Source organism: Lissotriton helveticus, chromosome 9, assembly GCF_964261635.1.
Source record: "Lissotriton helveticus chromosome 9, aLisHel1.1, whole genome shotgun sequence".
NCBI classification, from domain to species: Eukaryota; Metazoa; Chordata; class Amphibia; order Caudata; family Salamandridae; genus Lissotriton; species Lissotriton helveticus.
In genome coordinates, this window is record NC_136070.1 from 398,994,119 (window position 1) to 399,013,412 (window position 19,294).

Consider the following 19,294-nt stretch of genomic DNA (forward strand, 5'->3'; position numbering starts at 1 on the left):
AGGGGTTTTTCTGACTCCAGAAGATCGAATATGTCCAGAGCATGGCGGCCCAGCGATCTAGTATTGAGCATCAGGCCCAAATATTTAGCGCTTATCGCCACCCTCTGCGGAGCCCCGCCCAGATGTTTCTGCGGGCGCCAGCCACACTCAGGGCAGCAATGCTTGCCCTTGTGGCGGACAGGAAACACCCTGCAGCAGGACCCGGTAGTGTGTTGCCAGGAGCGCAATTCCGAACCCGAATAGTGCAACATGATGTTCACGTACACAGCAACATATGCGAAAAATATCGGCCAGGCCTGCCTGCCGCCTCGTACGCCTCCGGGACGCTGACGGGCGCAGACGGGCAGACTCTGGCTCGACTCAGGCGCGAGTCAGGCGCCACCGCTGCGCGTCACCGCTGCGCGCCGAAGGCGAACTTTAAATACAGCCTCACCTGTACTCCAACCGGAGACTAGAGCGCTGCTGGAAGTGGCGCGCTGAGAGCCTCCACCCCCAATATGGCGGCCAAGCGTCGCCGGTATGGGAGGAGAGCCACGAGGGGACTCCGCTCTACAAGCGGTGAAAGGGCACAATTTAAAATGCGGGTCTGCGGGCAGTGAGCACAGGTAAGAAACACAGCAAATTACTATTAAAACGCCACAGAAGCGCAGATGCGGCTTAAAAATTCGATTTCAGCATTAGCGCTGCACGCATGTAGTGCAGGAGTCAGGGAGCGCGATGAAATATGTAGTTAGCAATCCGAAGGACGAGCTGCACTAAAGGCTCGCCCTAAATACAGCCTCACCTGTACTCCAACCGGAGACTAGAGCGCTGCTGGAAGTGGCGCGCTGAGAGCCTCCACCCCCAATATGGCGGCCAAGCGTCGCCGGTATGGGAGGAGAGCCACGAGGGGACTCCGCTCTACAAGCGGTGAAAGGGCACAATTTAAAATGAGGGTCTGCGGGCAGTGAGCACAGGTAAGAAACACAGCAAATTACTATTAAAACGCCACAGAAGCGCAGATGCGGCTTAAAAATTCAATTTCAGCATTAGCGCTGCACGCATGTAGTGCAGGAGTCAGGGAGCGCGATGAAATATGTAGTTAGCAATCCGAAGGTTGTGAGGGGTTACCACTCGCCCCATTGCCTACACTGTTCACCTTGTTTATATATACCTATCAGCGGTTACCCAGGTGTGCGCCATATTACTCTGTAGCACTAAAAGACCTCAACAGTTGTGTTTGTGATTATTTTATGTCATTTAGGCACATGACAGCATGGGATTTGTGCTGTAGCTCATGTGTCTGTGAATTGTGGCAGTATGCACATACAAGTAAGCATCAAGCAAATTTTGGTAGCGCTCAGTGATTTACACTGTATGTCAACATGGTTCCCTGTATGGTTGAAGGAAGTTAGTGTAATGTTAATGGGAGGTTTTTGACCTCTTCAACATTGGCTTTTGAAAAGCACTGTAGCCAGCGACACTAAAGATTCACTGCTTTTAAACCACAAACTGAATTTTCCACAGCATTTTGCATGTATGTTTTCTAGCATGAGCACTCCTAGGTGGACCTGCGGTCAGTGAGGGGGAAGCAATCCAAAGATTCTTGAACTTCAGTTATTTCAGAATGTCATCTTCAGTCTCTACATGAAGCCCCTGAATAGTCTACTCATGGATAACAGCATCAAATGTCAACAATATTCTGCTGATGATGCACAACTCTACTTGAAAGTCTCCTCTGCTCAAGACATACACTGCCTTCACCTCATCCAGACCTGGATGTACAGTGCCTACCTGAAACTCAACTGCACCACGGTAGAATTCCTGGTAATTGGCAAAAACAAGCAAAAAATAGTACATTCTGACTCGATGACATGAGTCTTCATGACTTTGAACCCCAACTGTCCCTGAAAGGCAAATCACTAGGATTTACTTTGGACAGCCTCACCCTCAAGAACCACACTGCCAAAAAAAGAAAATGGCCTGCTACCAGCACTCTTTCCTAATTCTTCCAGAAAATGTCTTAATAACTGCTGTTCAAGCCCTCATCCTCTCGCATATGGATCGTGTATCACACTGATTCATGGCCTCGCAGATCCCACATCAGCACCCCCTAGGGCATCCTACATATTGTTACTCGGATATGAATTTACCTTAAAGAAATTAAAAGACAAGAGGTGTTTGGCAACAAGTTGGTTTAATTAAAATGCAGTGGCTAGGAGAGTCTCGACAGAATGCGCCGAGGAAAGTCTCTCTATGTAGTTTTGGCTGGTTTTGGCTGGTATGTATACATCTCGTGAGGTACAATAAAATAATTTCTTCATTCTTGAAAAAGCATCTCAGTTGTAAATTAACCAGTTTGGTCATAGGATAAGGCAGGAACGGTTTCTCCATTAGGGATCTGGGGCTGCACCCCCCCCCCTCGAAATTCCTACACATTCAACAACAAATATTAAATAGATCAATTTATTTAGAGAAAAATCATATATCTAAACAAATTGATGTATTTAAATCTGGGCTGTCTGTCCCAGGCTGCCTACTCGCCTCACTTTGAAGCAGGAGATGGAAGCCAGGCAGTAAATCAACTTTCTGAACTGTGACGCACGATGCAGGGCTTACTCTTGTAAAGCCCTTCTTTGCCATTGTAGGCTATAGAAGTATCCACTATAGGCCACTGATGCTTTCAGTGTCAGGGTTTCAGGCGTTACAGTCTCTGTCCCTGCATGAGAGCAGCCGTCCGTCATTTACAGGCATAGAACCACCCTTTCCCATTCTTCACAAGAAGGAATGGATGCAAGCATGTGTATTTTGGTGCCTTGTTTTCGGTAATGGTAAGTGTTAGAATGCTAATCTTCTGTATATTTTGCTAAGACTCCTCGCCATGCTAACCTTTCCCACTGTGACATCCCAGGCGCTGGCTGCACATCGCTGGCCCCATTAGAAGTGGAGTTACTGTATTTGTTCCCCCGCAAAATTGATCCAAAAGAGAAGCAGGCCAGGGTTTTTGTTCCCTTGTGAAGTTGATCCAAATATCGCAGTCAAGCGCAAAATGAGAGATATGTGCTTACACTAGACAGTTATCTGCTGCATGACATTAAAAGTGGTCCTATCTTTATGCCCTGAGCAATATAAATGCCAAAAACCTGAAAAGATTTACAAACTATTGTTAAAAATGTTGTTCCTCTCTTATCTTGCCTTCCAAGAGTTAGCTATTTGAAGATGATGTGTTTCAGAATTTTTTTTCCGTGCATACTTTGATCCGTGCTAGGTGTTTAAGAGGGGCTTTGAGAGCTCTGATGCTGAAGCCAAAGCAAAGTGCCTGTCAGTGGGTGGGCCCCTCTGCAGAGCATACAGAACAACGGTCATATATTCCAGTTGCAATTGCAATTTTGTGGAAATGTGTGTGAAGGGATGGAAAAGTATTTTTAGGGCAAAAGGAAATAAATAGCTTAAATGTGAGTGAGTGCAGTGTATGTTTTGAAGTCATGAGGAAGATGCAAGAAAGTGCATTCAGGGAAGAGTGAAAAGAGGGTGTTGACGAGGAAAGAGTTGTGGTTGATGCACGTGATGTGCAGAGAAAAAGGGCTTACATATTCAACATAAAACACACATAACTGAAGGCCAAAACTACTTCCACAGTCCTCAATACTATTGAAATTTCAGAAGTCAAACATTTTCAAGATTAATTATTTATAACAAATCCTTGTTGTAACTTATTTATCTTAAACAGCTAATAACAATTGAGAAACGCAATCATACTGACATGTTTTAGGTGTAGGTCAGTTGTTTTATAATATATCTGGATGCAAATATATCTGAGAGAGAAACCAAAATACCGGTCGGGTAGCACACCCAAAGAATCACAGAAATTTATTTTACATGTTCCTTTTTAGAGAGCCCCCACATTTTTCATCCCATATATTTCTATATGACTGATTGCAATTAGAAGCTGGGGGTCCTTCCTGAAGCCTGGTTAGAGTATTTTCTTCCAAAGATGATGCCGCATGCAGTCCAAGACACTGGGTAAGCACAGTAACTGTTGAACATAATAATGCAGTAAGATATAGTGCCGTTTTTAATGTGTTCAATATTTCAAGACTATATGTTCATACTGCTTTATTAGCCTTGCATTTGTCACTTAATTTCTTTGCTTTAAAGTGCACCATTTGGCAATATTTTTAAAATGTTTGTTCTGGAGAAAGACCCAGCCGGGAACCCACATTTATCCATTAGCTTGCTCTCATCACTCACTACATAAAATTCATACCAAACTTTTAGACCCCACTACTTTCAAATGTCACAAGCCGCCACTTGGATAAGGACACAGATGGCTCTCATCCTTGGGTAGAGCTAGTGTAGGCCAGTGTGTATGTTTCCAGATCTCGGGCATTAAGGGAGCACGTGATCACTACATGTGGTGTGCATGTAATTTCCTAATTGGCTGAGTGTTCCTATGTACATGTGGTGTGTAGCTTTGTGGTATTTTTTGGGGAGTGTGAGTTTTTGCCCAAATGTGTTTTAATGGGGCCAATTTCCTCGGACCTGTTTGTGGTATAACTATCTATCTATGGGATCTATCAGGGGTTTCTTTGGGTTAAGAGAGACCGCACCTATGACCTGTTATTCAAAAGGCGTGGGTGTGGGTCGCAGGGCCAGTCTGACCACATATCGCTGACTTGGGGTTGATGGGGATGTCACCCTGGTTAAATCTGACGTCAATAATGTGAGTTCACTGGAAATCCTGAAAATAATATGGCAGTCACTGGTGTCATTTTTATTGACATTATCAGCATTGCGTGTACAGTTGTCATTCCTAGAAGAGTGAGTATTAGGTCGGTGTCAGGTTAGGGATGCTGTAGGATAATTGTGGGGTACCTACAAACGAGCAATGCCAGTTGTGTATCACTCAGCCTGAATACTATGAGGTTCACCCGCTGTTCTACCCACCGGGCACTGTTGGTGTAGCATACCATTACCTGATAGGTGAGTGCCCAGAATGGCTTACGTCGTAATTGAATACTGCTACTTCGTTTTTTTATTAATTATGTTCTTCCACATGAGCATGCTGTGCACTGTGCTCACCCTGGTTGACATATTACTGTTTTAAGCACATGCTAGTAACACTATCACAGGCATGCAACACCGAGTGCTATTAGGTCACCTACTTCTTAACAGGTTAGTTGAAACTGTGTGAATTGTTTTTTTTCGTCCCCCAATCCAGGAACACAGAGCGCAACACAGGTACACGACTCCTTTCCATCTGATTTTGACATTGCAAAATAGAGGAATAGTCATTCTGTAGATAGTTTCCTTTTAACCAACATGGTTAGACACTGGTCCTGACGAATCGCCAGTCAAACTGACACATAGGCAAGAAACATGTTGACCCAGTCACATATCAGGTTAGCCTTGTACTAGGGTACATTATTTCCCTACAAGTCTAGTCCTAGTCCAATTTTTAATTGGAGCCAAGGGACCTCTAGAATAAACTTGATCCTGGCACCCTTGATTCCATTTTAATCACTGTCACGTCTACTCTTCCCTGGCCCCACACCCGCACTTTACCCATACAGCAGTTGGAAAAAGATCTCGGCTAAAGAGCCCCTCTATGAGGTGTTGCCCGTTGGGTATTGCACCGCCGACCTAACGAGGAGCATTGCCGATGATGAAGCATGACACTCGCAAGGGTGTGTGAGGCCATTACATCCAACAAAATGGATGCCCGTTTGTAGGTACCCCACATTATCCTACAGCATCCCTAACCTGACACCGACCTAATACGTACTCTTCTAGGAACGGGCTGGTACCCTTCTTGAACTTGATATTCCTGGCGAATACCAGGGCTGGACCTATCACTCCTTTGTACGAGTGGTGATTTTGCCAAACCTGGCACATAGAGAGATCTTCCGTTGTGCCTTCCCCCCTTCCCCTTTGTTGTACACACTGTACAGTTGTCATAGCATACCTTGATGTTGTCTTTACTGATATTGACATAATTATGCATTCCTAGATCATGACGTACATTGATATTACTTTTCCTGGTTACAACATTATCATTCGTAATGGATAGTAGCATACATTGATATCTTTACTGTCATTATCAACACGGTTGTGCGGGCTCAGGTGATGGCACATGTGGACATTACATTTATTGCTATTGTCGTTGTCGGTCATGGACACATCACACAGTAGTCTTTGACATTGACATTGTGTTCCAACAACATCACAAAATGTCTCGTACAGGGCTTGACAAAATATGATCATATCACCCCCATTCAGATGGAACTCCATTGGCTCCCATATTGGCTAACACCATCTTAAAAACCTGCTGCATCATTCACAATGCAAAATCAAAGGTGGTGATGGACGGAGCGTTGACAATACAAGCACTCACCCCCAGTCAACTGATCTGGGTTTAATCCATCACCCTTCTTTAGCCCACTCTGCCACCCCAGTTCAGACATGGCCACATGCAAATCAGTCTGACCCTATGCCTCATGGGAACAGTCCAGCCCGAACTGCCAAGCCATGCCTTCCCTGGACCGGAAACAAGCTTCCGAGGACCGGTTTCTGGCATTTCAGCCGTCTTCAGCCCGGCTTGCTTGAATCCAGTGGCAAAGTGAGCAAGGGACTCACGTCTGAGCATACCCTGCCAACTTATGGCGAACAAAGCAAAACCAAAGGTGGTGATGGACGGAGCGTTGACAATACAAGCACTCACCCCCAGTCAACTGATCTGGGTTTAATCCATCACCGTTCTTTAGCCCACTCTGCCACCCCAGTTCAGACATGGCCATATGCAAATCAGTCTGACCCTGTGCCTCATATGAACAGTCCAGCCCGAACTGCCAAGCCATGCCTTCCCTGGACCGGAAACAAGCTTCCGAGGACCGGTTTCTGGCATTGCAGCCGTCTTCAGCCCGGCTTGCTTGAATCCAGTGGCAAAGTGAGCAAGGGACTCACGTCTGAGCATACCCTGCCAACTTATGGCGAACAAAGCAAAACCAAAGGTGGTGATGGACGGAGCGTTGACAATACAAGCACTCACCCCCAGTCAACTGATCTGGGTTTAATCCATCACCGTTCTTTAGCCCACTCTGCCACCCCAGTTCAGACATGGCCATATGCAAATCAGTCTGACCCTGTGCGTCATGGGAACAGTCCAGCCCGAACTGTCAAGCCATGCCTTCCCTGGACCGGAAACAAGCTTCCGAGGACCGGTTTCTGGCATTGCAGCCGTCTTCAGCCCGGCTTGCTTGAATCCAGTGGCAAAGTGAGCAAGGGACTCACGTCTGAGCATACCCTGCCAACTTATGGCGAACAAAGCAAAACCAAAGGTGGTGATGGACGGAGCGTTGACAATACAAGCACTCACCCCCAGTCTACTGATCTTGGTTTAATCCATCACCGTTCTTTAGCCCACTCTGCCATCCCAGTTCAGACATGGTTATATGCAAATCAGTCTGACCCTGTGCCTCATGGGAACAGTCCAGCCCGAACTGTCAAGCCATGCCTTCCCTGGACCGGAAACAAGCTTCCGAGTACTGGTTTCTGGCATTGCAGCCGTCTTCAGCCCGGCTTGCTTGAATCCAGTGGCAAAGTGAGCAAGAGACTCACGTCTGGCATACCCTGCCAATTTATGGCGAACAAAGCAAAACCAAAGGTGGTAATGGACGGAGCGTTGACAATACAAGCACTCACCCCCAGTCAACTGATCTGGGTTTAATCCATCACCGTTCTTTAGCCCACTCTGCCACCCCAGTTCACAATGTCATCATGCTTCAAACTCCAGCTATTCTCGAAGACAAGCACATAATTTCTGGTAACTCTCTCTACACCCATGACCAGGACACCATCATAATTGAGGCTTAAAGTGTAAAAATGAAAAAACAATGCAGCATGCCTTGTCCATCAGTGCAACCAGGATCAGGAACAACATCCCTGTGTCTTATCAGGACCACCCAAAACTCCTCCAATTTAGAAAAGAGTTGAAGATGTCTCTCTTTGGAGAATACTACATCACAATGCAACAATGGAGCACTTCTTCTCCCAGAAGCCATATTCCCCTTTCTTTCACTTGTTGACTGTATTGACCCCGTACAGGTCAGTCACCACTGCTTGTAGGTTTGCACTGTACAAATGCCACATACATTTTATATAAGACTAGCTATTTTACTTTACTTTTGCATGACAAAAAGTCTTTAGTTGATATCTATTCCATGTCCTTGTTCCTAACATTTGACATAATTATAATATAGGTTGTATTACCTGGAAGTGACTGGTTTAAAAATATGCATTTACTTTTCTGTGAAAATATGCTTGCTTTGAGCTATAGTCCTCAGTGATATTATGTGAGTGACATGGAAAGTAGCACACAATCGCATTGCCTGCACAATTGATTATGGGTAATGTTTCAGTTGTATTTGGGTTGCTTAGCAATAGCTGGCATATTGTTGATTTGTTTAAGATTATAGGGTGTAGGTAGGTAGTCTAGTCAGTGCTTGAAATGATGACTAGTTCTGCACCACAAACCAAACTTCAACAAGCTCTACAGATTATTACAACCGCCTAATTTCAGGATTTTACAAAAGATAATCTATGTGATACAACAATTTCAGATTAGGTCTTGATTTTAATATTGTTTTTGCATACTTCAGGTCAGGAGACTACAGCTAATCAGCTGTCTTTCGCAGTGATGGCACTATCACGTGCACCAGAAGTATTAGAAAAGTAAGTAACATTAATTTCCATCTGCAAATCATCTCTATAGTTTATGCATCTTTGCTTTCTGTAAATCCCCTGTAGAATGTCCTGGCCATCATTCTGTCACATTAAATACTTAATTGGTTATACTTAATTAGTTAAATGTATTGAGGTGCAGTGGGCACTAATACACAGTAGGGGTACAAATCCCCAAATACCCATATGTGCTCACCCATCGCTATACCATTATTTACCACAGTGTATTACAACTCTTGTGATTAGACAGTGGGATTGAGGCAACAATTAAATGATGTATTTATTTTGAGCCTCACATATGCTTTATTAAGACACTGAGCCATTTGTACTCACAAACTTTGGCAAAACCAAGAAGTTTCCTTTTGTCAGATCCTGTTCTGGTGGGCGAGAGCGCACATGGCAAGCAGAGACTACAGGAACTCAATCTTGAGGCCGTTTGCTTCTGTTGTCCTGGGGTCTCTCTTAGTATGGTTCTGCAAACTGGACCAAGTACAGTGTCTTCAGCACTTCACTCGCTGTAGTAGCATTGGTGAGCAGTCACAAGCTTCTCAGGTAGGTGGTTTGGGGATGTTCGAGCTCAGAAATCAGAAATCACACTGCAGCATAAAAACTGTATGTCCGCCCCAGTGCTTTACTTTTAAAATACCTTGTATTTATACATAAACTAAATACTGTATGTACAATAATGTCAGGGACAACTTAGTGGGGCAAGCTGAGCCTTAATCAGTTGTCTTAGTCCTCAACACTGAGACACTCTCCCTCCTGTTCTAGGTGAGCCCCTCTTATAGTAGTAGTTGCATGAATCTAGGCCCAGGTGCAGATTCATCCCCGTGTGAATTGCCAATGCACTTCATGTTTCACAGTTCAAGTAGTATTCTCTTACCACTGTAAATCCTGAAGGCTATCAGGTGGCAAACAGCTGGCAGCAGTGTGCATCCCCTCCTCGGTTTCTGGAAAGGCGTGGGTGGTGCAGTTCATATGCAATGTCTCCTGACTCCATCAAGGTCTCAACTGAAAAGCAGCAGTGAGAGCAGATGACAGAGAGCCAAGAGTGACCATAATTTTATATATAGTGCCGCTTGTGTTTTGTGGTAAAATGACGATTTCTGTACACTGGTGATTGTTTATAAAAATACGCTAAAGAAAATAAAATAACGCCACGAATAGGCTTGGAAATATATGGTCTTAGGAGTTTTTTAAAATACTTGAATTCAAAATTAATTTATGTGGCTCTTCAGACACATGATTTTATAGGAAATACTGATTAAACACTATTTCTGCACTCCTCCCTTCCTGTGAGTTATGGTTTGTTAGCCCAAGAGTTGAAGTTGTGATTGGGCACCCCCCTCTTATAAAGCAGAAAGACAAATCAGTAGCCATTCTCAGCAAAAGGAGCATCTCCTGCTTACCCCTACCAGCAAACGTTTTAGAAAAAGCTATGAATCAGCAACTGTACCAATTTCTGTTTGATCACCAGCTGCTAGACTCCACTCAATTTGGCTTTAGAAGCGGCCAAAGTAACCGAAACAGCCCTGATAAAATCAAAAGAGGAATTCAAATCCATAGTAGATGGTAGAGGGAGCGCTGCTTTGGGCCTCCTTGATGTATAAGCAGGATTTGATACGGTCAACCACAACATTTTGATTGACCGTCTCCGGGCTGTTGATATAAGGGTGTCCGCTCTCAAACTTTTGGGATCCTTTTTGTTAGAAATAAAGAAGACAGTGGTCTTTGATACCTTTGTATCTGAACCTTTCAGTCTGCTATGTAGGGTTCCGCAGGGATCATCCATCAGCCCCATGCTGTTTAACATATATGTTAAACCCCTCGCAGCCTTGATCAGATCGTTTGGTCTGAACCTGACATCGTACGCAGATGATACCCAAATTGTGGTTGCTATACCTTCTAGCACCATTCACACTGGCCTTAACTTCAATAATTGCATGACAACAATTGGTCATTGGATGGGTCTAAATTGCTTAAAACTTAATTCAGGGAAAACTGAGGTCATCTTCTTTGGGAACGACCCAACTTTATGGGCCCCATCCTGGTGGCCTCTAGAGATGGGCACCCTTCCCACTCCAGTCAACAAGGTCAAAAATTGATGCGTAATAATGGACAGGAATCTGACCCTCGGGCCTGAGATAGAGCAGTTACCTCGTCTGCATTTTTTATCCTGCACATGCTCAAAAAGATCTTTCCATTTATTTTGGTTGATGCCCAGAAAACAGTTGTCTAGGCTCTGGTTTTGACCAAAATAGATTATTGTAACGTTTTGTATCTCAATGTTCAAGAACAACATCTGAATAAACTCCAGGTCCTTCCCGAATGCAGCAGCCAGAGCCCTGACTAAGATACTCAAACACAAATTCGCCAACCCCACGATCAAACAGCTTCACTGACTTCCCATTAGACAAATTATACAATTCAAAGCTTTCTTCCTGGCCCACATGGGGCTGGTCTAAAGTTTGTGCACGAATGATTCAAGTGGTACATACCTGGTTGAAATCTACAGTGAAGTAGCTGTAGGCAATTGCTGGTTCAGAGGTTTAAACACACTAACTGGGGAGGCATAAGCTTTGTTAACACCACTATCAAGGAATTGAATAACCTACCACCGCACATCAGATCCATTCATAATCCAATCAGTTTCAGAAAGGCTGTAAAAGCCAGGCTTTTCCCTAAGTAGAACCAGCTGGACTTTCTTCTCTCACTCCCATAGTGTTAGCACCTTGACACATTTGGGCAATTGTTTGCGCTTTATACGTACTAATAACATAACATAATCAAATGCCTAACCGTAGCTTGTCTCTTTCTCCCACCTATGGTGTGTAGGTCTCCACCCTTTAGCTTCAGGAATGCCAGCAATACACTTCCACTTTCTGGGAAAACAGCCTTATCTCTTTTTGAGGACAAGGGCAGCCCAGGGTTTCCAAAATGGATCCCCTCAGCCTCCGGACTATCATGTAAACGCAGAGTGAAAGAAACATCCTAATCCCTACAGCAGTGCCTCAACTGGCACCGCCTCTATTGTAGGGAATTAGGCTCCAACCACAGCTCCGACGGGCTCCTTGATGACAATCTTTCCCTCAGTCAAAATCGCCCAGATCGCCAGCTTTATAATCCAGCTGTTGAACCGGTACTCTGGATGTCGAGTGGACCCCCACTGACGGCCTGTTGGTGACGGTCCACCCGACATCCTAATAAGGCCATATATTCTCAAATTAATAACAAGCAATTTAGAATTACAATTAACAGTACAATTAACACATACAATAATAAATTACATAATTTAATAAAAATATTTATACATTTTTAGATTTGTTATTACTTTAATAATTGTATCTCCTACTCCTCTACAAACTACACAACACACATCTAAAATTTCTGTTTAAAATTATAATGTTTATACATTTTACATAATTACATACCTATTAAAATAATATTAATAATAATCAAATTTAAAAAGTATTATATTTAATTACCTTCCCACCCTTTATTCATACAACATGAACAACCCAGGCTAATATATACATGATAAATGCATCATTTACATAATTATTTTATCAATGACACTAATATTAATTATCAATTAAACTAATATTATTATTTAACGATGAATACATTAATTGTATTTTATTAACTTTCCACTCTTTACCCCTACAAATGCAGCAGCTCACATCTAATATATACTTTAACAAAATCTTAATTACACATTTTACATAATTATCATTAAATTAATTATTATGTATTAGCATTATTTATTCTTTAATATACTTAATTTTCTACACACCCTTTATACATACAAAACAGCAACATACACCAAAATAAATATACAAAATAATATATTACACAATGTACATAATTATCAATAAAGTTATTCATATTAATTAAACATGAATTCTTAAATAATTATAGTTAATTTACTTCCCACCATATACCCCCTACCAAGCCCACAACCCACACCTACATTTTATTTTGAATTTAAAAAAACTTTAACACAAATAATTATCAATGAAATAAATGATAAAAGTTTCAAATTAATTATTAATTTTCATTAACGTACTTTCCACTGTATACTCCAGCAAAACCCGCACTTAAAAGTTAATATTAACAAGAATACATTATACAATTAACATAAATAATTATCAATAAAATAATTAATAATGAAAAATTATTAATTCATTTTAGTTCATTTACTTCTCACCTTATACCCCTACAAAACCCACAAGTCACACATAAAACTTGACATTGGCAATTAATATTTGTACAATTAACATAAATAATTGTCAATTAAACAATTAATATTAATGAACAAAATAATTAATGAATTATAATTAATTTACTTCCCACACTGTACCCCTATAAACCTCACAACTCGATACAGTACTAAAATAACAAATAATGATTAGATTAAATTTAAAAACTAGTAAAAATGTTAAAACTAAATTCAAAAAAATTAACAATAATTATACAATGTATAGCATATACGATTAAAATATATACCAAAGTACATACAAATATGGAAAACTATATTATTAAGAACTATGGGGCAAATTACGATGGCACCGTATCGGAAACAGGACCGCCCGACATGCTGTCGGCGGCCCCTTAAGAAGCATTACAATGCGACCGCCACCAAGGCGGTCGCAATACCGATCAATACTGATCTTTTGCAGTGCGCTGGCTGCAGCACCCGCCGCAACAAAAAAAGAGGTCACTTTACATATCCCTGCACTATGTGTCAGGCACCAGTGCCCATATTGGAGGGCCATAGGTAAGGGAGGCCTGCCATGGGCCCCCAAACTCCCTTTCCACCTGCGTTTTCATGGTGGTTTACCCGCCATGAAAAAGGTAGGTGGAAACGGACATCATAGGCACTGCCACTGTTGTAGGGATATGATTCCCCTCCGATGGTCGAACGGGCTCCTTGAGCTCCTCGGAACTGTGGTGGTTGGTCTCTCCGACCGCCACACTTCTGCCCTCTATCGTAATATGGCCGGCGGAAAGCCGCATTACGATGGCGGAGGGACCGACAGCAATAATAATGATTTCGATATTGTTAAATCGATATTACTTACCTTAAAATCAATATGCTTGACAGCGATATTCTTGCACACGATATTTCTGTAACATGATATTATGTACACTATATTTCTGTATGACTATATTTTTGATTTGATATTTTGGCGGAATACTACCATATTACACCATACTAGCAAACCACCAAACATGGAAACAGAGTGGTACAGAAAAGAAGCAACATGTTCAGGATCATTAAATGTGGTAAAATGAGGCCCTGGATTAGAGTCCTGCTCTCCAGCATCCAGTCAGTAATTAAACTATGTGCAAAATCTGGTCAAGCATGGTTTATGTGGAAACCCTTGAGGGAAATTGGCAAACCCTGTAGAAAGTTTTAAGGACATATTTAAAATAGCCCACAACAAGCCATGTGTGAAAATAAAAAAGTCGTATGAGAAAAGAAGGCCTCATATGCATTTTTAAGTATGGATTCTGTGTATTTTAGAAACCTATTGGCAATTTTTGAAGATTAGAATGGGGAGCAATGGAAAATGCATGGGACATCCACCAAGTTCTTATAGATGTGATAAAGGCCCAATGAGAGAACCATAGGAAAAAAGGAATGGGGACACCAAGGACCAACGGGGACATGAGGCAGAGGGTTTGGTGGGTCATCTGACCCACAGTAGCTAATGGCTGAAAAAGAGGCTAGTCATAAGCCTGTTTCTCCATATATGTATCTGTTATGCGTGGTGGTGTGTGTTGTGTGATGAAAATAGCTCTAAACATACAGCTAGAGCTGCTGATAGGCAAGACCTAAAGAAGTGAGGGCTTGCAGTCATTCTGCAAAATAATTTGATGGTCATATAAACATCTTCAGAGCTGTTTTAAAATAGTAAGTAAGTAAGTAATATTTTATTGTTTGGTTAATTAAAACCTTTACAATTTCCATATCAAAAACGTAGTAGCAGCAGAGCTCTAAAATATTTAAATATCGCAAGGAAACCTAGGGTATTTCACTTTTAGCAATGCATGTTTTATAATTTAAGCCAAGTGGCAATTCCATATAGAAAATGTAAATGCATAGCACATAGAACTTTGCGAACAATAACTAGGGTTTCTTCCTCTCAAACATGATCTGCAATCAAGTGTAATAAAGGATGTGTAACCCCAACCACTGGTATTTAGCATGTAATTAAGGTCCCTCTCAAATGTATATTCAGAAAGGAAGTTGACATTTCTAATTATGTGTATATCACATACAGATTGCCATACTGGGTGGCATGTTGGTGAATGGAGCAATCGGTGGGCATGGTTTGTTGGGATAGAATCTGCCTAAGTTAATGTTGTCTGTCATTGAGGGCAAACTGAATAACCAACATGAAAGTGGGAAGCTTGCTATCTTTGGTCAAAGGATTATGCTGCCATATGGATCTGTGTAAAAAGATTTCATATTTAACTTCAGGGAAATTACATCCTTAAAGTTCACCATACAACAATAGAAGTAAAATAAAAACATTCCTTTGATAAAATGCATGATAAAAATAGCTCACAAAGCCAGTAAGACAGGAGAGAGGACCTGATATTTATTACCACATAGTAAACTACTTTAAGCTAGGGTATATGGAGGAGCAGACATTTCACAGCCTAATGCAACTCATCACTACCATAGTCTAAATTGAGCACTACAATATATTCCCCAGCATTCAGGAATTTGGGGACACCCAGGCTCATTCTTGGCAACTTAACTCTGGATACCATCCCCAGCCGGAGCACTGGTGTGCTGCTAATTATAACGTGCTAACTGTTGAAAGGTGCCTAGGGTGATAGTCATCAGAGGAGTTTAAAGTGCAATTCATGCTCCTGCATGGTGCAAATTAGTTGTGCTTGCAGGTCCATTTATCACAGTTAGATTTTTTTTTATATTAGGCTGATGCGTGCAGTTCCATACAGCATTATCTCCATGTATCGTGACTGGCTGTATTACATACGACTTTATTACAGACTGCGAGCACTGTCAGTTGTGAGTTTTCTTTAGGGCTTCTGTCAATTGCTTGACAACCAGCCTAGGTCCCCAGAGAAAGGATGAGACATTGTTAAAAATATCCTTCCTATCGATCTTATAGAATGGCTCGGTTGCATCTGTAATGCTACAAATCCAATATTATTCAGAAAGAGGCCGCATTCACCTAGATCGAATAGAAATATATGATGAACAAAAGAGAAGCAAATGAGTTATGATATCCACTCCCACCACCTAGACCTGAGAGATGAGTGTATTGGACCACCATGCCGCTCACTCACAGCCTTGACATTCCTCAGTAAAGTATAATATTAATCCTTAACTAAATCTGCCCTTTCAGGGCCCACCTGTCCAGGATCTTCTCATAGGTCGATCATGCCAATGGCAAATAGCCATTTACTTGTGTGCAGACCACAAACATACCCCTTTACCGGTGCTTTTGCTCACCTCCTCTACTGCTTTTAAATAGCTCTTGGCTTTTATGTTCCTGATTCATCTAATCCAGTATAAAAGTAGCTGAATTCTGGACTGATCCATAATAGAAACAACATCCAGTTCCTTAAGAAAGGACACCATCGGGTTATCACTTACCTGCCATTTGAAGTGAAAAAACATGTGGTCATGATGGACAAGCATAACTCCAGCTGTGCTCAAGTAGCCAGGATAACCAAAGGCAATTGCGAAAAAGTATTTATCCTATTATTAACAATCAAATTGGTCTCACCCCTGCATCTCAGATTAGCATCTTCTACCTGAGGAATCACTAAGGGGCTGATTATGATTGTTGCAGTAACAGGACTGACCGACCGGTAGTTGGTGGTCCCACCCGTCAAATTAGGATCCAACCGCTATGGAGGTGGTCGCAAACTTGCCTCTTTGTATTGAGGCTTATGCTGCGGCCCAGAAAAGGACTGCAGCACAAGCACCACTGCAAAGAGGCATGTTTTCAAACTTCCTGCACCGTGTCAGGCACCATGCGTTGCCTGCCACACAATGGAGGGATGTGTAGGGGGTACCATGCCCTCCAGGGTCCATAGCATATGGCCAGAGGAGACAGGGGCCCTTATAGGACCCCCCAAAAACCCCTTTCTCTCAGCCTTTTCAAGTTAGAAAAACCGATGTGAAATGGATGGTGGAAAGGTGGATCTTAATCCCAACAGCGGTGCCTGAGAAGGCACCTCCTCCATTGTGGGGAATGCGATCGGACCGACTGCCTGATGGGCTCCTTGAGCCCATCTGAAGCTGTTGGTTGGTCCCTGGGTCAATGCGGTCCGATCAACTGCATCCTAATGCTTGGGTCTAACCACAGTAAGAGATGTCGCTGGGGCCGAAACCGACGACACGTCGGTGTCGATCTCCCGACATCATAATCGACCCCTGAATCTTGAATCATAAGACGGAAATGGTTCAAAATACCAGAGTTAGGCTGACTTTCAGTTTGAGAAGCTGTGGCTGGAAACTGCATTGAGTAAAGTATGAATACTGAGCCATATCTGAATGTCTTTCCATATTACACATGGCACTCACATTTCTGACAGAATTTGCTTAAAAGCCAAGCTGCTCAATCCCTACATTTAACAAATGCTCAGATTCTATAGTAAGACACTACTATTCCATCTCCGTTACCACCCTTACTTCTGACTGTGTATTTCAGAAGACTGTAGTGTCACTGGTCTGGTATTTAATATATTTAGGGTCTTACATTAATGTTATAGTTGAGCCATTATCTTAAGGTGAGCTCTCCGGTAAAATCCTTTTGATATTCCTAAACGTTCACCCCTGGAAGGCTTTGAATCTAGAAATTGGCACCCAATCACCTAGAGATTTATTACGTCAAGAGCCATATCTCTCATTATCATTATCACTAATGGGAAAACTCCTGGCTGGTAATGGGGATGACACTGGGGTATTTCATGGTATTTCATGGTATATAGTTGCTGGTCTTCTTGTATTACCATACAGATATCTTAACAACTATAATAATATTAAAAAATGTTTCACCAGGGGTCATAGACTTTCTCATATTCTCTCCTAAGAGCACTTTTTCCTGAGTGACATTTATCACCAACTCTAGGTATTATTCACATTTGCTGAGTCCAGAAAAATATCTATCCCACTGACTTTTATGTCCCAGTAATGACAGGTTCCACAATGTAGAGGGGATACAGAATTAACAAATGGGCACTGACTACGCCAAAACCAAATATATCTCTTGAGCTCTACATATTTTTTTATAAAAATAGAAAATCATTCTTAAACTCCCAGGCGCACCAATCGTGTTCTGATAATTAATCCATGGGCCAGTAAAATCCTTTAATCAAGTTTTATATGAATCTTTCATTTGCTGAGATTGGACAAAACAATATTCTTCTTTAACCTTACCATCCAGATGTTAAATGTCTGCTAATCAAGGAAAACATATACTTCCTTTGGGCTTTTATGATACTGATTAGAGCATCGGTAAGTATGGTTCTCTCATGACTGGTCCTTAGTTGGACTACTATCATTAAAGATATTTGAGCCACGGAAGAGATGAAAACTCTTATTCTCAAATCATGTCATGTCATATCCTTTGACCTACCAAGTGAGCGTGAAGCAATGAGTAATTCTAGCAGTTGTCTATAGAATAATCTTAATAGCAATACATATTCCCATAGAGGCCTCTAGCATGCCAAATTTAATTTCAATAGGAATTGAGTGCACACACCCAACATGAACCTGTCAACACTACCCAAAGCTATTTTTTCCTCAGACAGAGCAATTTGTGATGTGTTTCTATGGTACAGCTAGTTGCCCTTGTTAATACATTTAAAATCCAATAACCAATGTTATCTTGTTGCAAAAGGTGAAAAACTTTGGATAGGCCTAGAATGTCATTTGGCTGCATTAATTGCCAAAGCCCCTGTCTTGTAAAATTCTTTGAAAGCTGAAAGCAGCTTTGTTCAACTGTTCAATGTTTATGACTATGACACAGTGCAGCTCACATCCAGAAGTAAAGGTGTAGTCAAAAGCATATAATAAGTAACGCCAACAGCTTCTTTCTGATGTAAATCCAGAGGGGATGATGGACGGAGTGTTGAACATTGCAAGCCCTCACCCCCAGTCAGCTGATCTGGGTTTAATCAATCATCATTCTTTAGCTCACTCCACGACCCTAGTTCAGACATGGCCATATGCAAATCAGTCTGACCCTGTGCCTCAAGGGAACAGCCCAGCCCGAACTGCCAAGCCACGTCTTCCCTGGACCAGAAACAAGCATCCTGGGACCAGTTTCTGGCTAATCAGCTGTCATCAGCCAGGCTAGCTTGAATCCAATGGCAAAGTGAGCAAGGGACCCACGTCTGCGCATACCCTGCCAACTTAGGGCGAACAAAGCAAAACCAAAGGGATTGATGGACGGAGTATTAAACATTGCAAGCACTCACCCCAGCCAAGAAACACATTGAAAATCTGTGCTAAGAGAAGACCAAATGTTCATGCCACATCAATATAAATTGAGGGGAATACTATTCAGGTGAGGTGCCTTCCCAG

General features: G+C 42.1%; 1 protein-coding gene across 2 annotated transcripts in view; it reads left to right on the forward strand.

The window, feature by feature from the left end:
* The window catches only part of LOC144781361 (cholesterol 24-hydroxylase-like), a 321,568-nt gene that overhangs the window by 207,318 nt on the left and 94,956 nt on the right, over window positions 1-19,294 (forward strand). For both annotated transcript variants that reach the window (XM_078660152.1, XM_078660151.1), the window contains exon 10: window positions 8,637-8,709. In XM_078660152.1, the coding sequence (XP_078516278.1) occupies window positions 8,637-8,709 (73 nt within the window). The remainder of the gene's footprint in view (window positions 1-8,636; window positions 8,710-19,294) is intronic.